The 18,563-nt window shown below is 43.6% G+C and overlaps 1 protein-coding gene across 3 annotated transcripts in view; it reads left to right on the top strand.

Moving 5' to 3' along the window:
• The window catches only part of STX18 (syntaxin 18), a 120,369-nt gene that overhangs the window by 73,108 nt on the left and 28,698 nt on the right, over positions 1–18,563 (top strand). For all 3 annotated transcript variants that reach the window (XM_029234637.1, XM_029234638.1, XM_029234639.1), the window contains 3 exons: positions 7,643–7,758; positions 9,507–9,584; positions 9,744–9,810. In XM_029234637.1, coding sequence (XP_029090470.1) covers positions 7,643–7,758; positions 9,507–9,584; positions 9,744–9,810 — 261 coding nt within the window. The remainder of the gene's footprint in view (positions 1–7,642; positions 7,759–9,506; positions 9,585–9,743; positions 9,811–18,563) is intronic.

Below are 18,563 nucleotides of genomic sequence, written 5' to 3'. Positions count from 1 at the left end.
GGAAGGACTTTTTAAGATGGGGGGGACATTGAGTAAACACCTAAAAGAAGTAAGTAGTCAGTTTATATAGATACCATCCAGGGAAAGGACATTCCAGAAGGACATTCAGTTTATATAGATATCATCCAGGGAAAGGGCATTCCAGAAGGAGAAGATGGCAGCAAGTGTAAGGTCCTAATGCAGGAGTATGTCTGGAGGGTTCAAGGAACAGCAGGGAGACCAGGGTGGCTGGAGCAGGAGGGACTGGGGAGTGTGGGGGTGGTAGTTGAAGATGAGCTCAGAGGGGGCAGCAGCCAGATCTCGTGAGCCGTCTTACGGCTCATGTAGCTCTTGTGAGGACCTCGGCTTTTACTCTTAGGGGGGGAAGCACTAGAAGGTCCGTACAGAGGGTTGATAGGATCTGAGTAACTTTCTAACAGATCAGTAAGGTTAGTGTGTTAGAATAATCTGTGTAGGGACATGACAGAAGCAGCAGACCAGCTGGGAGGCTACGGTTACGTTACAGTCCAGGTGAGAGATGCCGATGGCATGGCCCAGAGGGGTTAGCAGTGGATGTGATAACGAGGTCACATTCTGGAATTATTTTGAAGGTAGAGCCAACGAGATTTGTTAATGGATTAGCTGTGAGCTGGGCGAGAAAAAGAGGTGCAAGGATGACTCCAGGTTTGGGGCCTGAGCAGCTAGAAGGAATGGAATTGCCATCAGCCCAGATGGGGGAGCATGTTTGAAGAGAGCGGGCAGGAGCTCAGTTTGGGGCATATTTGCAACACAGGTTAAACATCTGAATAGAGACGTTGAGCCGGCAGTTAGATATACGTGTCTCAGGTTCAAGGAGAGGTTCAAGCTGAAGACATAAGTTTGGACTTGTCATTGTAGAACTGGTATATACGCTGACCCAAAAAAAGCCACGAGCCTAGCTGAACTCACCAAGGGAGCAACGTAGACATTGGAGAGGTTGAGGGACTGAGGGTAAAAGGTATCAACAAAAAGCCTGAAAACGAGCAGCAGCCGGGGAGATAGGAGGGAAATGGGAGAGTGTGTTGTCCGGGAAGACAGAGGAGAAAGCAAATCAGGGGAAGGGGAGCCATTAGCTCCATCCAATCTGTGGAAAGTAAGTGAGGGGAGGGATGACCCAGGGGTGACCCTGGGGAGTGAGGACCACAGTGGGGGGATGAGGGCAAAAGGCCCTTTGGATGAGGGCAAAAGGCCCTTTGGATGGGGTCGAGAGAGAATAGTCAGGAAGATGGAGACAGGGTTGTAAGCGTCTCAGAGGAGTTTTACTGAAAAAGGTGGGGAAATTGGACAGTAACTGGTAGGAGACATGGATTTGAGAGATTTTCTTTTGTTTTTTTTTAAGTTGGGAGAAATAACAGCATGTTTGTATGTGGCTAGGAAAGATCCAGTAGACGGGGAAAATTGATTTTATTAGGAACTAACACGTGTAGTGTTCACTGTGTGCCAGACACTGCCTAAGCACCGTGTCTGCGCAGTAATTCTTTTACGGTTGATGGTGCACGAGAGAGAAACTGGGGCCAACCTGGTGCCCAGGTGGAGGGGCAGAGCTAGGAGATGGACACCTCATCCTTAGTAGCTGGGGAGAAGGCACAGTGTGCCGGCCCATGGGAAGCGAGGTGGGGAGAGCTTGGAGGAGCTCTCAGAAACCAGGAAGCACAGTTATTACTGATGCTGCAGATGGGGACGGAGGTGTTGGAGGTTTGAGCTGTGAGGAGAAGGTAGGAAACAGGCACCTGGGAGAGTGGGAAAGCAGACACAGTGAGAACATACCGCATAATTGCCAGGCACCATTAGGGGGCCATGTGTGGTTAGTAATCATATAAAGCCAATATTTTGATCTCTGTCTGATTCCCGCTTGATCCTAAACTCAGCTGCTGGTGAGCTAGTAACTCTGTTCTCCGTACAGCGCCGGTCTCCGGACTCTTAACTCCAAATGGCCCTTCTCTCATTGCTTCCCACTCCTGGCATTCTTCCAGGAGCCAGACTTTTCCTATAGCCCTCGGAAGTTTAGGATGGAAAGAGTCAGATCAATTAAACAAAATCCAGGCAACCAAATATTTTTTGAGTCCGTCATGTGAAAGCAGTCTGTTACTAGTTTGTGGACTGCACCAGTGTTCTGTTCTCTTGATCAGGCCGCGGTGAGCGTCAGTAACCTCAGCCCTGTGTCAGCTTTGTGGCCACTGTGCTGTATGTCACAGTGACTTTTCCCTTTCTCCTTCATAAATTATAGAACTTCAGAACTTTACTTTGTCTAGATTTTACCACAAAGTGTTTAGAAGACCATTTGCCCTGGTTTCGCTTTTGAAAACAAAGTATCAATCGTAGAACATCTAGTCTCAAGAGCATTACTTCTGTCCTTTTGAGTTGCATTACAGGGACAGGTGTTGTTAGCAGCTTCTTTCTTTCATATTTCCAGTTCTTTCTCCTCTTCTTTCTGTGCTCTTTGTTTCTACTACTGTCTCTTGCTCACCCAGGCCCCAGATCTCAGGGTCTGCTGATGCTTTGCCTCCAACATCTACTCTGTTCCTGACGATTTTTACATCTCAGATCCATCACCCCTTTTCAGTCTTGCCACCCACGCTCTACCATGGCTCCTGTCTTCAGTTCGACAGAAATTTACTAGCCCCTACCTGTGCTAGGGATATAAAGATGAATAAGGCAGGATTCTCTGCCTGATTTCCATAACCCATCACCTGATCTTCCCCCTCTCTTCCAGCTAAATGTGGAATTGCCACATTTATCTTCATCGAGCTCTGCCTTTCCACTGGCTACAGAATAAAACTCCTCAAGTCATACTGGAGGCCCACCAAGAACTCATCGCTTCTACCTAGCCTGTGCTCCAGCCAAACTGAACCACTGACTGTTCTCCAGACAGGCTCCCTCTCTCCCGATTCCATTCTATTGCTCAGAGTGTCTGCTCTTGTCTCCCACGGCTACATCCTGCCTTTCAAGATTTAGTTCATAGATCACCTTCCTTCTGATTAACTAATAGGGAATAAGCATCCCCTCTTCTGAACTCTTCTACCTTTTATGACTCAAGAAGTGCTTTGAGGGGCTTCCCTGGTGGCGCAGTGGTTGAGAGTCCGCCTGCCGATGCAGGGGACACGGGTTCGTGCCCCGGTCCGGGAAGATCCCACATGCCGCGGAGCGGCTGGGCCCGTGAGCCATGGCTGCTGAGCCTGCGCGTCCGGAGCCTGTGCTCCGCACGGGGGAGGCTACAGCAGTGAGAGGCCCGCGTACTGGAAAAAAAAAAAAAAAGAAGTGCTTTGAGCAGTGGTTAAGAGTATGGAGCCAGGATGCCTTGGTTCAAATCCCAACTCTGCTAATTCCTAGCTGTGTGACCTTGGCAAGTTACTTAACCTCTCTGTGCCTCAGTTGCTTCATGCGTAAAATGGGAATTATAATAGTACCCACTATTAATTAAGTGGGTAAAATACATGTGAAGTGCTTAGAACAGTGAATTAGTGTTAATGCATGGACAGTGTTATATGGCTGTTAACCTTTGTTTATGATGTATAGTTGTGTGCATAAGCCTGTGGACATTACCTGTTGTGATAGAGTTTACTGAGAGCAGGGTCTATGTTTTGTTCATGTCTGTAGCCCAGACATTAACAGTTTCATTTCATAATGTATATTGGGCATATACCATGGGCAAGGTACTACACTTGCTCATATTTAATATTTATAGCAAAAATGAGATCGTGGCCTTTAACTTTTGTCCAAACGTTTTCAGTAACCTTTGGAACAGAGTCTAAAATAACTTAGGTTATTCTCTCTCCTTCTCTGTCTTCAGGAAGTATCTAATTGCATATTAAATTAATAGGCAGAATGTCTGTGGTATTTTGTAATTTTGAACTTGCCCTTTCTTAACATAGTAACCAACCAGATAATTTTTAAAAGCCTATTCCTTTAAATTTCTGAACCAGCGAATAAACTTACTCCTCTGGTTTTTTCCTTGTTTCTCCCTGAAATAAATTGACTAATCCAAACCTATACCTAACATAATCTCCTTAAAGCTGAATCTAATATTTAGATAAATTGAAGTCTGTAATAAAATTATTCCTCTGCACATCATAAAGGAAAAAATCAAAGTTTGAAAAAGTTAGGTGTGCATGTCCCGTGAGAATATATCTTTTGGAATTATTTGCCAGATGGTTAACCTTTTCCAAATAGTAGTAATTTTGTTATGGTGATTCTTAATTTGGGGCTATGTCACTGGCAAGCGTTCGTTACTTTTGATGAGTGTTTCAAATGCCGATTATATAGCTAGTGCTGTTCTTACAACATCACAGCAGAATCAGAGTTTGAACCCTTTCTCAAGTTGCTCCATCTCCTCATCTGTCACGTCCTGAACTTTCCATGCCGTCTTTGGCCCCGCATCTTACCATCTTTCCTTCCACACCTGTGCTTTCTTCTGTACTCTGTGTCCTAGGCGTCTCCTCGTTTACCTCCACACCCAGTCAGCCCAGCCTTGTAGACCCGGTCTGTGAGATCTCTCTCAGATATGTTATGCTTCCTCTCCCCCACTGACATGGCGTTGCCCAGGCTCTGTTCATCTCTTCCTGGATGCTCAGTGCCCTCTTAACTGGGGTCTGATTTCATCCACCTCCAGGCCAGCGACCACAGAAGACCCCATGCAAAATGCAGATTCCTCTGTTTAAAATCCTCCAATGACTACGCCAGCCGGCAGTCCCCACCTTCTGTACCGCAGGGACCCCTTTCCAGTTGATAGTGGCATATTTGTATTTTGTATGATTGTTGTATTTGGGGGAACCTATTGATACTGAAGAAACAGCTAATGCAGATTTGGTAACTTTAAATAAATGTGTACTTATAATCTCATCTGCATTCCTTTGGAAAATTGTGTAGACATATGCTAGGCACATTCAGCGTGGAGACACTGACCGGGTGCATGTGATGTGCTGCCCCTTGAAATAAATTAGGAGGTCCCAGAGGTCCATAGCTAGGATGCTTGGTTTACAGGGACCACCTGGTATACTTCTGTTTTCCCTTTCATTCTCAGATGTGTCCTGTTGTAGATCATACGTTATGTGGTCATTCCAACCATGACCCACAGGCTGGGGATTTGGAGCAGGTCTTCTCCCGCTGTCTCCTGTGTGGAGACTCTTCCTCTCCACCTGCCCAGCACCTCCCCTGCATGAACTTACCACTCCCTGCATGGGTCCCACAGTCCACTTCCAGACCAGTGCCATCCACCGCAGTTCCTGTGCCCCCCGTGTCTGTGCCAGTCTCCCCTGTGGCGTGGTACCCTCTGTGGGAATCAGAAATGAGCCTTACTTAATTAACTTTGAACCTCCAGCCCCGCCACAGTGCCTGACATATGGGGGGCTAGTATACAAGTGAGTGAATGAATGAATTGCAAGGATTAAAAAGTAAATAAAATACATGTTAGGCACCGAGAATAGTGTCTGGCGCATCCTAAGTGCTCAGCTGACGTGAGCGCACTTACTGCGTGTGGGACAGCATTTTTAGGTGTTGGGGAAACAAGTAAACAAGGCAAAGTCCCTGCTTTCATGAAGCTTGCACTCTCCTGGGAGGAGACGGACGTTACTATTTCAGAGTGCTGTAGAGGAAGACAAGCCAGGTAAGGAACGCATGGTCGGAGAGGAGTGGTGTGATTTGGGAGGCTGCAGCCCTCACATCACAAAGCAGAGTGTGGGAGGGCGGCTTTGGAGCTGAGAGACAGTGACTTAGTAACCAGCACAGACTATTTACAACAGCTGAGACATGGAAGCAACCTAAATGCCCATCAACAGATGAATGGATAAAGAAGATGTGGTGTGTGTGTGTGTGTGTGTGTATATATATATATATATATATACATATATATATACACACACACAATGGAATGTTACTCAACCATAAATTAGAATGAAATAATGCTATTTGCAACCACATGGATGGACCTAGAGGTTATCATACTAAGTGCAGTAGGTCAGACAGAGAAAGACAAATACCATATGATGTCACTTATATGTGGAATCTAAAAAATTGTTACAAATAAACTTATTTACTAAACAGAAACAGACTTAGAAAACAAAGGGGTTACCAAAGGGGAAAGGGGTAGGGAGGGATAAATTAGGGGTTTGGGGATTAATAGATACATACTGCTATATATAAAATAAACAACAGGGCTTCCCTGGTGGCGCAGTGGTTGAGGGTCCGCCTGCCGATGCAGGGGACACGGGTTCGTGCCCCGGTCCGGGAAGATCCCACATGCCGCGGAGCGGCTGGGCCCGTGAGCCATGGCCGCTGAGCCTGCGCGTCCGGAGCCTGTGCTCTGCAACGGGAGAGGCCACAGCGGTGAGAGGCCCGCGTACCGCAAAAAAAAAATTAAATAAATAAATAATAAACAACAGGGACCTACTGTACGACACAGGGAGCTATATTCAACATCTTGCAGTAATCAATAACGGAAAAGAATCTGTATAACTGAAGAATCTGTATAACTGAATCACTTTGATGTACACTTCAAACTAACACATTATAAATCAACTATACTTCAATTTAAAACAAAAGAATTAGGGAGACTAAAAAAAATAAAAACTAAAAATAACCAACACAGGCAGTGACCACCACTGAGGGCAAGTGCTGGGTGCGGCACAGGGGGTGGTCGGTGGGGCTGGTTCTGGGCAGACTGTGTGAACAGAGATGCGAGGGCAGAGAGAGGGCAGGCATCTGCTGGGAGAGAGCCCAGGCTGCCGAAGGTTGTGTGTCTGATTGGGGGATAGCAAGGAGGCCAGTGTGACTGGAGCAAAGTGAATGGGAACGAGAGGCAGGAAGTATGGTCACAGGTGGAGGTTGGGAATATCAGGACTTTGTATTTTGTTCTCAGTGAGGATGGGAACGGGGGCTAGTGCGGCTGGTGGGTGGAAGTGGAATGATTACCTAAGGTCCCTTTTAACTTGACATTTTGTGATTCTGAATTTCAGCTGTAGTGTCCAGGGTGTCTCATCACTGTTCATAATAATGCTGCAGCACCCACCCATGTCTTACAGAAATGAGCACAGAGATACAACTACAACAGCTTCAGGGTGCGGCATTACTGAAAGTGGGCACCCTTACTTGTTCAGTAACTTTAGAGTTTTAACTGATTATCAGGGGAAGTGAAATGGTCCTAAAAGCTCTTTCATTGTGAGTTTTGAAGACCACTTGTCAACATGGGAGAAATGCCAGCCTGAAAGAGCTCTTCACAAATGGTGTCCCCGCAGCGCTCTCCGTGCAGCCCCCAGCTCTGTCGGTGTGCTTTGTGACAGCCATCAGTAGCTGCCCCGCTGTTCCCAAAGTCAAAGCCCACACTCTTAACAAGGCCTGTGTGCTCCGGCCCCTGACTCCACTCCAGGCCCGCCACACTCTCTCGCTGGTGTGGCCTGCTCCAGTTTGGTCTTCAGGAAGCTTTTCCTACCTGACGGCCTTCGTAAGTGTTGGTTCTACTGTCTAGAGAGTTCTCCCACCTCTTAGCCTGGCCAGTTCCTCCTCATCCTTCAAGTCTCAACTTAAACGTCACTGCAGCAGGGAACTTTGTTCTTCCTTTCACACCCCGTGACTCCATGTGTGGTCATTTGCTGCTGCCCTTTAATTTTGTCCCTCTCTCTCTCTCTGTTAGCCATGTCATGTCCGAATATGGGAGAATGACGGACACAGAACGAGACCAGATAGACCAGGATGCTCAGACATTCATGAGGACCTGCTCAGAAGCGATCCAGCAACTGAGAACACAAGGTGCCGTGCCCCGAAAGATGCAGCCAGCCAGCTGTGACTCAATTAAGTACTCACATCATGCATATGGCACAGCCGCGTAAAGCTCTCTTTTGTGTTCTTATTTCGATTTAGGTTTCAGAACTTTAACATTCTTTTTTCCTGATTAGTGTTTTAACCTAAGCTGTTAAAAATAATGAAAAGGCCATGAATTCAAGTTAAACAGGTGGGAAGAGGGAGGTGGAAAGGACCTCTCCAGACAGAACCAAAAATTTACCAAGGGGCCAGGGTCAGAGAAGATGAATCGTGTGTGGAGGTGTGTGCGTGTGTGCGTGTGTTCTGGGTGGCACTGAGAGGGGCAGCAGCTGACGGCGTGTGGACAAGGATGCGAGGCCTCTAAACCCTCTACTTAGGGGATTAAAGTAAACTGTAGTATCAGACCCTCATGGTTGAGAGGAAGGCTCTGGAGCCTTGGCTGCTTATGTACCCACCCCAGCTCCACCATGTTCTGGCCATATGGCCTTTGGCAAGTCACTTAATCGCCCTGGGTCTCAGTTTCTTCATCTATAAAATGGAGATATTTCTTAGCGTATCTTTCTTAGGTATATTTCTTAGGGTTTTTATGAGAATTCTCATGGCATCCTTAGAGCAGTAGCTAGCATTAGGGTTACTATTATCATCTCACTTTCACTGATGTTTAATTCTTACTGAGGGACTGAGATGGCTTCCTTGATTCTTTTTTAATTTGCTTAGGCAGATACAGATTACATTAACATAGCATAGAGTTCAAGTGGCCAGATGCTGTTGTGCTTGACACAGACTTTTGTTTGGGAAGCTTCCATGGACAGCCTGGAGAGTCCGTTGAAAGCTATAGACATTCCTGCCAGAAAAAAATATACATATGCACAAAATTTTGTGTATAACTTCATGGATCAGCTAAATTCCTCACGTGAATCTCAGATTACGCGGCCCTATGGTAGAAACAGATCATGCCCCCTGCCCTTAAGGACATTCATGGAGGTAACCTAGAAAATACATGAACATTAATAAAATGAGGAATTAAGTGACCTTGGCCTCCTTATTGACTCTGAGCCTTAGTTTCTTCATGTGTAAAACAGGCCTAATTAGAATTGCCTTTTGCATTGTTTGGATCATTAGCAGTGATTTACGTGAAGTACTAGCAGGGTGCCTGCAGTGCTCAGGTACTCAGTCTCTCATAAACCGGAGCTGTCTTAGCAAAGTAACTGGCACAGACTCTAAGAAGAAGTGATGGTTCACAGAAGAAAGGCATCCTTGTGGGTCAGAGAATCAAGGTTTCCTGGAGCAGGAAGGTTGGACTCGGTGTCTAAAGGAAATGTGAATGGCTGAGGGGAGAGGACGGAGCATTCCAGGCTGAAAAACACGCAGGCACAGGGGGCGTGTGTGCTCTGAGTTTGATTTAAACATGTTACTTGAAGGTCAGCTTGAGCGTTGGGCGCTGTTAATACAAACAGGGTCAGCACTCAAGAAGAGGGCTGTGTCAAATGCCATCCCTACGTGCTGTAATAAACCATAAATTATTTGACTAGTTTTTCTGCAGGTTGAATCTTTTACTCTCACAAAGCCTAATAAATCTTACTCTTTTAAAAATGTAATGTCACTTGACACAAGACTTGTTTTATAGCTGTATTTTTAAGAACACTTCTAATAAACTGTTGTGAGGAAGCTGAAGATGAATTGTTCTTCTGTATAATTGAATACAGAGCCCTGAATATTGTCCTTTTCTGTTACAGCCCACAAGGAGATACATTCCCAGCAAGTGAAGGATCACAGGAGTGCTGTTTTGGATTTCATTGAAGATTACTTAAAAAGTATTTTATTTTATCTTAAAGGGCAAATGTGGCATTTCACAATAGCTGGGATGCAACATTTAGATTTGCTAGCTGAAGACTGTCCTGTCTCATTGTATTTAATGATACCTTTGCCTGAGAAGCAGTTTTAAGTGGCCTCTGCTATTTTCCCCTGAACAGGAGTATGTAAACTTTACTCAGAACAAAGAGCCATCCGAGTTAAGCAAGTGGTGGACAAGAAAAGATTGTAAGTATTGTCTCCATTGGTGTTCTTTAATTAATAATAGCAAAGTTTACAGAGCACTATGCTTTAGAGTCAGACTGGGTTGCTATATAAACATGAAAAATAAGCTAACTTAATCAGGATATGTCATAATTAGTGAGATCAGTAGCAAGTTCAGGGTGGGGACTGGTACCATTGAGTAGCAAAGCCTAGGACCTAAGAGCTCCAGCTTGCAGGCAGGCAGCCTGTGTTTAAATCCTGGCTTTGCTGTGTGACCGTGGGAAGATTGCTTAACTTCTCTGTGCCTTAGTTTCCTCACTTGTAAAATGGAAAGATTTATAATACCTACCTTGTTGGGTTGTTGTGAGAATAAAATGAGTTGATATAGGTAAAACACTTGCCGTTGAGTGGTTAATATATGTTAACTTATACTATTATCTGCTCTTAAGCATTTACCATGTGTCAGGCACTATGTTTATTTCATTTAGTCCTCACAGCCACTCTATTAAAAAGTATTAGTACCCCATATTATAGAGGAAGTTGAGGCTCAGGGAATTTGGGTTACTTGCACAGTGTCCCATAGCTGAACTCAGATTTGAACGTCAGGTTAACCAGGGCAGATTTCTCAAACAATGGGCTTTGTGTTGGATGCTGAAAGAAAGTGATCTGGGTAAGCGATTAGAGAGGAAGAAAGCAGTCCAGGCTCAGGCAGGAGGGCAGGCAGAGTATTTGCCCAAAGCAAGCCCTGGAGGAGAAGTTAGGGCCTTGATGGTGTGTGATTTATCATCGAGAGGTGGTGCGTGGTCCCTGGGTCTCACACCCACCAGAGCGAGAGATGCCAATTCTGCTTCCTTATCTCAGGCGGACCTTGACACTTGAGACTTAACAGGTACCTTGAGTAAAGTAAGAAGGGGCTTTTGCAGCTGCCTCCTCAGTTCCTGGTTCTCAGCAGAGGTTTGGACAAATGAAGATCAGATGGGAATTGTTCTCATTTAGGCAGTGAAGTTCATCCTCGTCTCCTATCAGATAGCTGCCCTGTGCCAATTACTTTGAGCAGAGGACCTTGAGGGAAATAACTGTGTGACCCTTCACAATGTAGTCCAGCCCTCCCTTCTAGTTCTTTCCTCACCTTACCCCAGAAGGCATCTGCCTAAAACATACATATACTTTTATCACTCCCTTGCTCCAGTGTCTTTACAAAGCTAAACTTCACAGCATGACATTCCAGGCCCGTAACGATTTGTTTCTTAGTTGGTCTCCATGGATTTATGCTCTGACTATACCTGACTACTTTGTGTTCTAAAGAGGCCTTGTTCTTTGAAATTTTTATGCCTTAATCCTTGCTGATGTCTCTGCCCAGAATGCCCTTCACATATATATTTATATTCTCTGCCCCTGTCCCCTATATTCATGTGGCAAGCCAATTCCTATTTATACTTCCAGCCCCAGTTAAGATGTTGCTTGCTCTTTAAGGACTTTCGCAGTTCCCATGGGCCCTGTTAGTGGCTCCTTCCGATGTAGGTTCCCTGCGCGTTGTCATGGTCAGGTGCGACACTTCCACTCTTAGAAAGCTGCTAGTACGCCCCCTTAGCCCAGTGTGCGGCATGATGCCTGTCCCAGTCTAGGGAAGCCACTCAGTAAGGACTGTGGAATGAATGAATGAATGGCAAGTTTCCTGAAGATAATTTGGCTGTTAAGTAGAGTTGTTTTCATTGTCAAGTTGGATTGGTGGGTTCTTTGTTTTTGTATTATTTTGTTTTCATTGGTGATGGTTATGTTAAAAATCATTCTTAGAAAATAGATTTGAGAAACCCAAGTTCTCATGTTTTATGGCATTGTTGCTACTCTCGTGTTTGTTTTTTTCTTGGTGAAAGAAAAGCGTATTTGTTAGTAAAGGGGCAGTCTGATAGTTTTGTATTTTAAACCTTTCACAGTGTAAGAGAAAAGTTATTCTCTGATGGTGTTTATTTTCATAGAATGGTAATATCACACTAATCTCTCACACCAAAGGGCTCTTATTCCAGACGGGGTGAAAATGTTTTGCCCGTGAAGGCAGACATAGTCTCAGCCGAGCTTTCTGGGGTTTTCCCTCCATGCCTGCTCCATTTCTTAGAAGGATACACCATTGTCAAATGTAGCTCTCTTCACCCATCCCTAGGCACTGTGCTACCTGAGTTGACAGTTGCACCTGCTGTTAGTTGCCTTAAGCTGAGCATGCAGATGGTGATAACTCTTGCTGGGGTCTCACCTCTGTTCTTCCTCCTGCTATGAGACTGAGAGTCCTTTGAAGACAGGGACCATTGTGTCTTTTCTCTCTGTGGTCCCAGTGCCTTAATCAGAGCCTAGCACAAGATAGGTGCTCAGTTAAGGGTTCTTGAGTGAAGGAAGGAATGGGGCACAGGCACTCATTACAGGATCCTCAGGTCTATGTATTGAGCTTATAAAATGGAAAGGTTGTGGGCAGTATAGACACAGCATTGGCACAGGTGACCTTGTCATCCCCAAAGGGTTTGACGTACACCCGTATCCTCCTGATCACCTGAAAGCACTAATATTTTGGTTAAGATTTAAGTTGAAATAGCCAACAGATGCCCTCCTGGGTATGTGCTCTAATTTAAAACATGAGAAACATTTCCCCTTTCCAGAAAGTAATCAGGTTGAGTATCAATCGCCTTTCTTTTTCCTGGGAAGAGGTTTGAGGTGGCGATCTGGAAATTAAAACTAACCTCTGATATTGTTTTTCACGAGTTCAGAGCATTTTCTTTGTTTAGGTGTAATAAACTATACAGAAATCCAGGAACACATCCAAACTTAAAATAGTAGGGCTTCTCTTCAAATTGCTATTTCTTTCTTATTCAGTGGTGAGTCGTCTGATCCTGAATCTACCCATGGCTAACCTCACTTTAAAGTTTGCTGGGTTTTGGCCCATCATTTGAACACATCACTTTTCACTAGTACAGTGATATTCTTAGAGTGGGAACTCCTGGCTATTTTTTCTGCTTCAAGGGAGACTTGAGATTGATAAAACATATTGCCTGAAAGATGATGTTTCTTCTAACATTGCACAGGTTATGAAACAACAGATAGGAAGTCTAGACAAGTTTACAGCACCTTCTGAATTTATCATTGTAGCTTGAAGTTAACTATCAGAATGTTGTCACATCCTACTATTAATTCTAAAGGATAATGTGAGAAGTTCCTGTGATATTCTGAGGAAATCCTGGCAACCTAAATAAAATAAGTGTTACTCTGTAAGCAGGTTCCATGGTCAAACGAGTTTGAGAAACTCTTAGTGTATAGAGTTCCCTGAGTCTTTACACTGACCCTGTGCCTTGATTACATCTTTCTAAGAGAGAGCCCTGCTCACTGTGGAGCCCTTTACTCTTGAAACACCTGGCAAACACACTTTAGAAATAGTGCCCAATCCCATGGCCAGGTGTATGACCTTGAGTTACTTATTATTTACTCCCTTAGGTTGGTTACTTACAAAAGATAAAAATTTTGCTGCATTCCATTTTTTCTTCTTTAAAGAAAAACTGCTATACTTACAACACATACTCTCACCATACTTATTTGGTACTTAAAGAACGTACTCATAGTATTATTTATGATTTGGTCCTCTCATTCCAACTAGATTGGAAGCTTGGTGAAGGCAGAATTTTGTCTTTTACCTCTTTATATACACAGCCCCTAACCCGGTATCCTACACATCGTAACAGCTCAGTAAATTTTGCCAATGTTGGGGATGATAATGATGATAGAGATGAAGAAAACAAGAAGTGATACGATGTGATACTAAGTCCATAGCAATGATTTTGTGGGGTTTTTTTTTTAATTTCGGCTTTTTTTGTATTTGGCGTACAAAATTTTAAAATATTTAAAGAGTACACTGTAGTGATTTGATATATGTATGCATTATGAAAGGATTCCTGCCCATCTAGTTAATTAACACATTCATAACCTCATATATTTATCTTTTTTTTACCTATTTAGTTTTTGAATTTTTGTATTTTATTTTATTTATTTTTTATATAGCAGGTTCTTTTTCTTTTTCTTTTTGCTGAGAACATTTAAGTTCTTTTCTCTTAGCAAATTTCAGTTATACGATACAGTGTTATGAGCTGTAGTCACCATGTTGTACATTAGATCCTTAGGCCTTGTTCATCTTATAATTGAAGGTTTGTACCCTTTTACCAACCTCTCCATATTGCCCCCACCTGTGATTTTGTCTTATTCACCACCTAGAACAGGGGATCAGCAAACTATGGCCTGTAAGCCAAATCTAGCCTGTTTTTGTACAGCCCTCAAGGTGAACATGGTTTTTATATTTTTAGATGTTTGTAGAACAAAAAGCAAAAGAAAAAAAGAGGAATATGGGGATAGAGACCATATACGTTCTTTCACAAAGCCTACAGTATTTCTCATCTGGCCCTTTACAAGAAAAGCATGCTGACCCCTGGCTTAGACCAAAGTCTCTGAGGTGAAGGACCGCATTTTTGTTGTTTGTTCTTTGCAGTCCATCATGGACTGATGTGTCAAGTTCCACTAAGCAGGTCAAGTTCATAGCTCATGCTGCTGGTGAGCCACCACAGTAGTTTGATAACACCTGAAGTGGTCTATACCCTGTTCAGAGACAGGAGTCCCCTGATTAAATGGCAGTATCAAATTGCTGTAAATGTTTCTAAATGCTTATTCTTCATTTTTGTACTTATTCATAGCAGACCAGTAACAAACAGTTCATAGTCTCATACTGGTCTGCGGACCATACTTCAAGTAGCACTGGCCTGAAAATCACCCAGTATGGAGTAGGTGCCCAGTAAGTATCTGTAAGTGTGAAGATGGCTTAAGGTACTGTGAGATATTCCTGCTCTGTGGGAGTACAGGGCACCTGTGCCAGAGTGGATACCTTAGACTGAAAGCCATCTTTGAAATGAGAGTGCTATAATATTAGGTATCAAAAATATCTCCTTTCTACCCAGAGTCTTTGTTGGGGGCATAAAAGAAGTATAAGAGCTATGCCTGACTCTGGAATATTAATCATTTTTCTCAAATATTTGTACAGGGCTTTATTTAAGGTTTGCAAAGAACTTCTTCCACATATTTTCTTGTTTTAAAACTGGAAAATCTGTTTCTCTCCCTCTCTTCTGTCTCTTCCTGTTCTTAAATTTTAAATAAAATCCCAAAGTCTTTCAAATAAGGGACCTGGAAACAGATGTTGGCCAGGTGGAAACTGTTTGGATTGCTGTTATGAAATGCTCAGCTTTCAGTTAGAGAAATCAGTTTAAGTAAATCATGGAGCATAAACTGATCTTCCTGATGACTTTTTAAAAATTGCTTTTCTCAAATTGCCTTCAACTAGTTAATCTGTAATTTCCCTGAGGATCTCAGTAGACATTCTGTGTATAATTAGATCTGTTTTTATCACTTAAAAAAAAAAAAAAAGCACTCAACTTCATCTGCGTCTGCTGCATTGCAGTCCTTTATTCATTTTAAATTAAAAACTGGCACATTAGCATACCCTGGACACAAAGGGCGACAGACATTAATGGAACCCTTTATTTAAAAGTCAGTTAAGCCCCTCTCCTTCCTGAACAATTCAGTCCCGCAGCCATGGAATGGGGCAGCGTAAGACGCGTGTCTGCAGCTTCGGAGAGCTGTCATTTCCCAGGGCAGGTCAGAGTCTGAGCAAGCTGAGGAGGGGTGGCTCAGCATGGGCAGTGAGAGCCCGAGCAAGGACAGGGGCGTGTCCACATGGGGGAGGAGTGGCAGTGGAGGTGGCAAGTTGGTGATATACAAGGGGGGACTGATCAAATAATAAGTATATACGGATAATGGGAGCCAGGTTTCACACTCTTAGGGGAGTGAAAGGGGAATTGGATTGGAATGAAAAGTACTGGTGTGAACTCATGGTTTTCATTTTACATAGATAGATATAGAAATGAAATATGGTTGTAAATGTGTATGCGTGTCTAGGTCTGCAAACACATACCCATACTTTCTGGTTCTGTCCACTGAGAGGGCCTGGACGCGCCGACATCCCAGTAGCAATAAGAATACTTAGCACTCCGATCTTGGCTTCTTAATAGCAATTTCAGCTTCCAGGAACCAGCGCTCCTTGGAGAAATGGCTGATTCTGGGGCTGGGTCAGGGAAAGTATAAAATGAGCCTGGAACATTTTGTTGTGCCAGAAAGCAAGGAACGAACGGCTCAGAGAGTGATGGGGACATGCAAAAAGGACATAAGCCAGTTTGAAGGGGCTTCCGCTGACCAAATTAGAGACAATTGGACCGTCAAAATACATCGTAGCAGATTATAACCCATTGAATAAAGCAGGGCATCATGAGCCCATCTAGAGAGGAATAAATAAATGAGTAAATTGAAAGTTTGAAGTTGATAATTGCATAGTATCTAAGCAGGCCCTCCCCCATGACTTATTAATTACAAAGAGGAAAGAGTACCTTTACGGTTACAGCCACTACCTTAATCAAGTGATCAAAGTGAAATCATGTACAGCCTGATAGGATGAAATGAGAAGTATGGAAATAGAATATCACTTCTATCATATCATATTGTTTTTACACCAGAGATGCATAACCTGAATCCAACCACGAGGACAGGTCAGACAAACTCAGATTGAGGGATGTCTTACAGAATCACTGGCGTGTATCAAGGATTTGAAACTCAAGGAAAGGCTAAGATCTGTTCAATCCAAAGGAGACTAAAGAGAAACGACAACTAGATGCAGTCAGTGTGTGACTCTGAACTGAATTTTTTTCTTATAAAAGATATTATTGAGATCTGGTCAAATTAGAATGGGGTCTAGGGAGAGGATGGGAGAAATGTACCAATGTGAATTTCCTGATACGGATGGTTGTATTCTGACTGTATCAAAGAATACTCTTGTTTTTAGGAAATACTAAAATATTCAGAGTTGAAGGGGCATCAGGTTGGCAACTTACTCTCCAATGGTTCAGGAAAAAGCATTCTTCGAACTACAGACTTCTCTGCATGTGATTATTTCACAATAAAATAAAACCCCGCAAGATCCCATTTCACACATGTTAGAATGGCTAAAATAAAAGTGATAAATGTTAGGGAGGATATGCAGCAACTGGAACTCTCATTTATGGCTGGTTAATAATTGGAACTCTGATTTATGGCTACTTACTTCTAATAAAGTAACTCTTTATTAGAACCAGCCAGGGACTTCCCTGGTGGTGCAGTGGTAAGACTCCACGCTCCCAATGCAGGGGGCCCGGGTTCGATCCCTAGTCAGGGAACTAGATCCCACATGCCACAACTAAGGAGCTGGCGAGCCGCAACTAAGGAGCCCGCCTGCCACAACTAAGACCCGGCGCAACCAAATAAATAAATAAAAAGAAATTTAAGAAAAAGAAAAGTGTGTATTAACAACCAGTTTATTTAAAAAAAAAAAAAAAAGAACCAGCCAAATAGTTCTCCAAAGTTAAATGACCACCCAATGACCCAGCAATTCCACACCTAGGTTCTTTATGCCTAGAATGTCCTTTCTGCTTTTCTGTGCCTGGCAAAACTTTACTCCTTTTTCAAGAGTTTGCCTAAGTGACACTTCCCCTGAGAAGCCCCCAGTTATTTCTACTCTCTGAATTAGTAGCAGTAAGAATTTACAAAGTACTTAACCTTTTCCATAGTACTTTTTTTTTTGGTCTGCTGTGTTATTTAGTCTTTGCAATGACTTTGAGTGTTAATATTGGAAGGATACCAGAAGCCAGGTTTCTCATTATCAAAGAAGTGAAACGGAAAAAGGCAGAAGGAACCTTGTTTTATTGGTTGGAACAGAAGATACTGGAAGCTGTTCTACAGATATGGAAACTGAGGCCCAGTGCTTACAAGGTGAGCCAGGGCAGCACCTACTGTGTGCCAACCTCTATGCTGGGTCCGTTGTCACGGGTGATCTCATTCAATGTTTACAAGAACCTTTTTAGAAAAGCGCTATTTAATTCATTTTGCAGATAAAGAAAACTCGGACAAAGAGGATTTAAAAAAACAAAAAACCTGTCACATTGCAGATAAGTGGCAGACTAGAGGCTACTCTGCAGATAAGCTGCAGACTAGGAGCCAAGCCCACTTTTGTCTCCAAACATATTTCTAAATATATTTGTCTTTCTCAGGCAGTCAATCAGCCAATGGTTTAAGGACCCAGTCTCCAGCCGCCATGGATGTGTGGAATTACTGGAGTAACCTGTCAGCCAAGACAGTCTAGGAGGACATCAGGCCAGTCCTGCTGAGGAACATGGCTGAGGTCAAGGCTGTGCACACCCAAGCAGCTTGTGGCTGCCCACCCCCACCCTGAGACCTCTCCCCTGCTGATCTACCAAGACTCCTCAAATCCTTCCCCCTCCACAGCACCAACCCAGAAGATGAGCACTAGTTGGCCCCTAATTGGAAGACCCTGCTGAGTCCTTTGCACTGATTACAGCGGTGTTCTCCCTTCTCTGAATTTTTTGATTTTTGTTTTTTTTTTTTTTAGATTTTTGGCAACACCACGCAGCATGTGGGATCTTAGTTCCCAAACCGGGGATCGAACCCGTGCCCCTTGCAGTGGAAGCGTGGGGTCTTAACCACTGGACCACCAGGGAAGTCCCTGAATTTTTGGAATTACTAGTGGATTTTGTCAGCTGTTTTCTTCTGTTCCTCCATTGGTCTGCATCTTGTCAGAATAAAAAATGTGTATTTCTTTAGGATTTCACAAGACTATCCCACCCCTCTGCCTTTTCTTATTACCCAGTGATAGTAGC

Source organism: Monodon monoceros, unplaced genomic scaffold (assembly GCF_005190385.1).
Source record: "Monodon monoceros isolate NGI ecotype Baffin Bay Population unplaced genomic scaffold, NGI_Narwhal_1 Super_Scaffold_20, whole genome shotgun sequence".
NCBI classification, from domain to species: Eukaryota; Metazoa; Chordata; class Mammalia; order Artiodactyla; family Monodontidae; genus Monodon; species Monodon monoceros.
The sequence above is the reverse complement of the archived record's forward strand: the minus strand, read 5'-3'. Positions and strand labels throughout refer to the sequence as shown.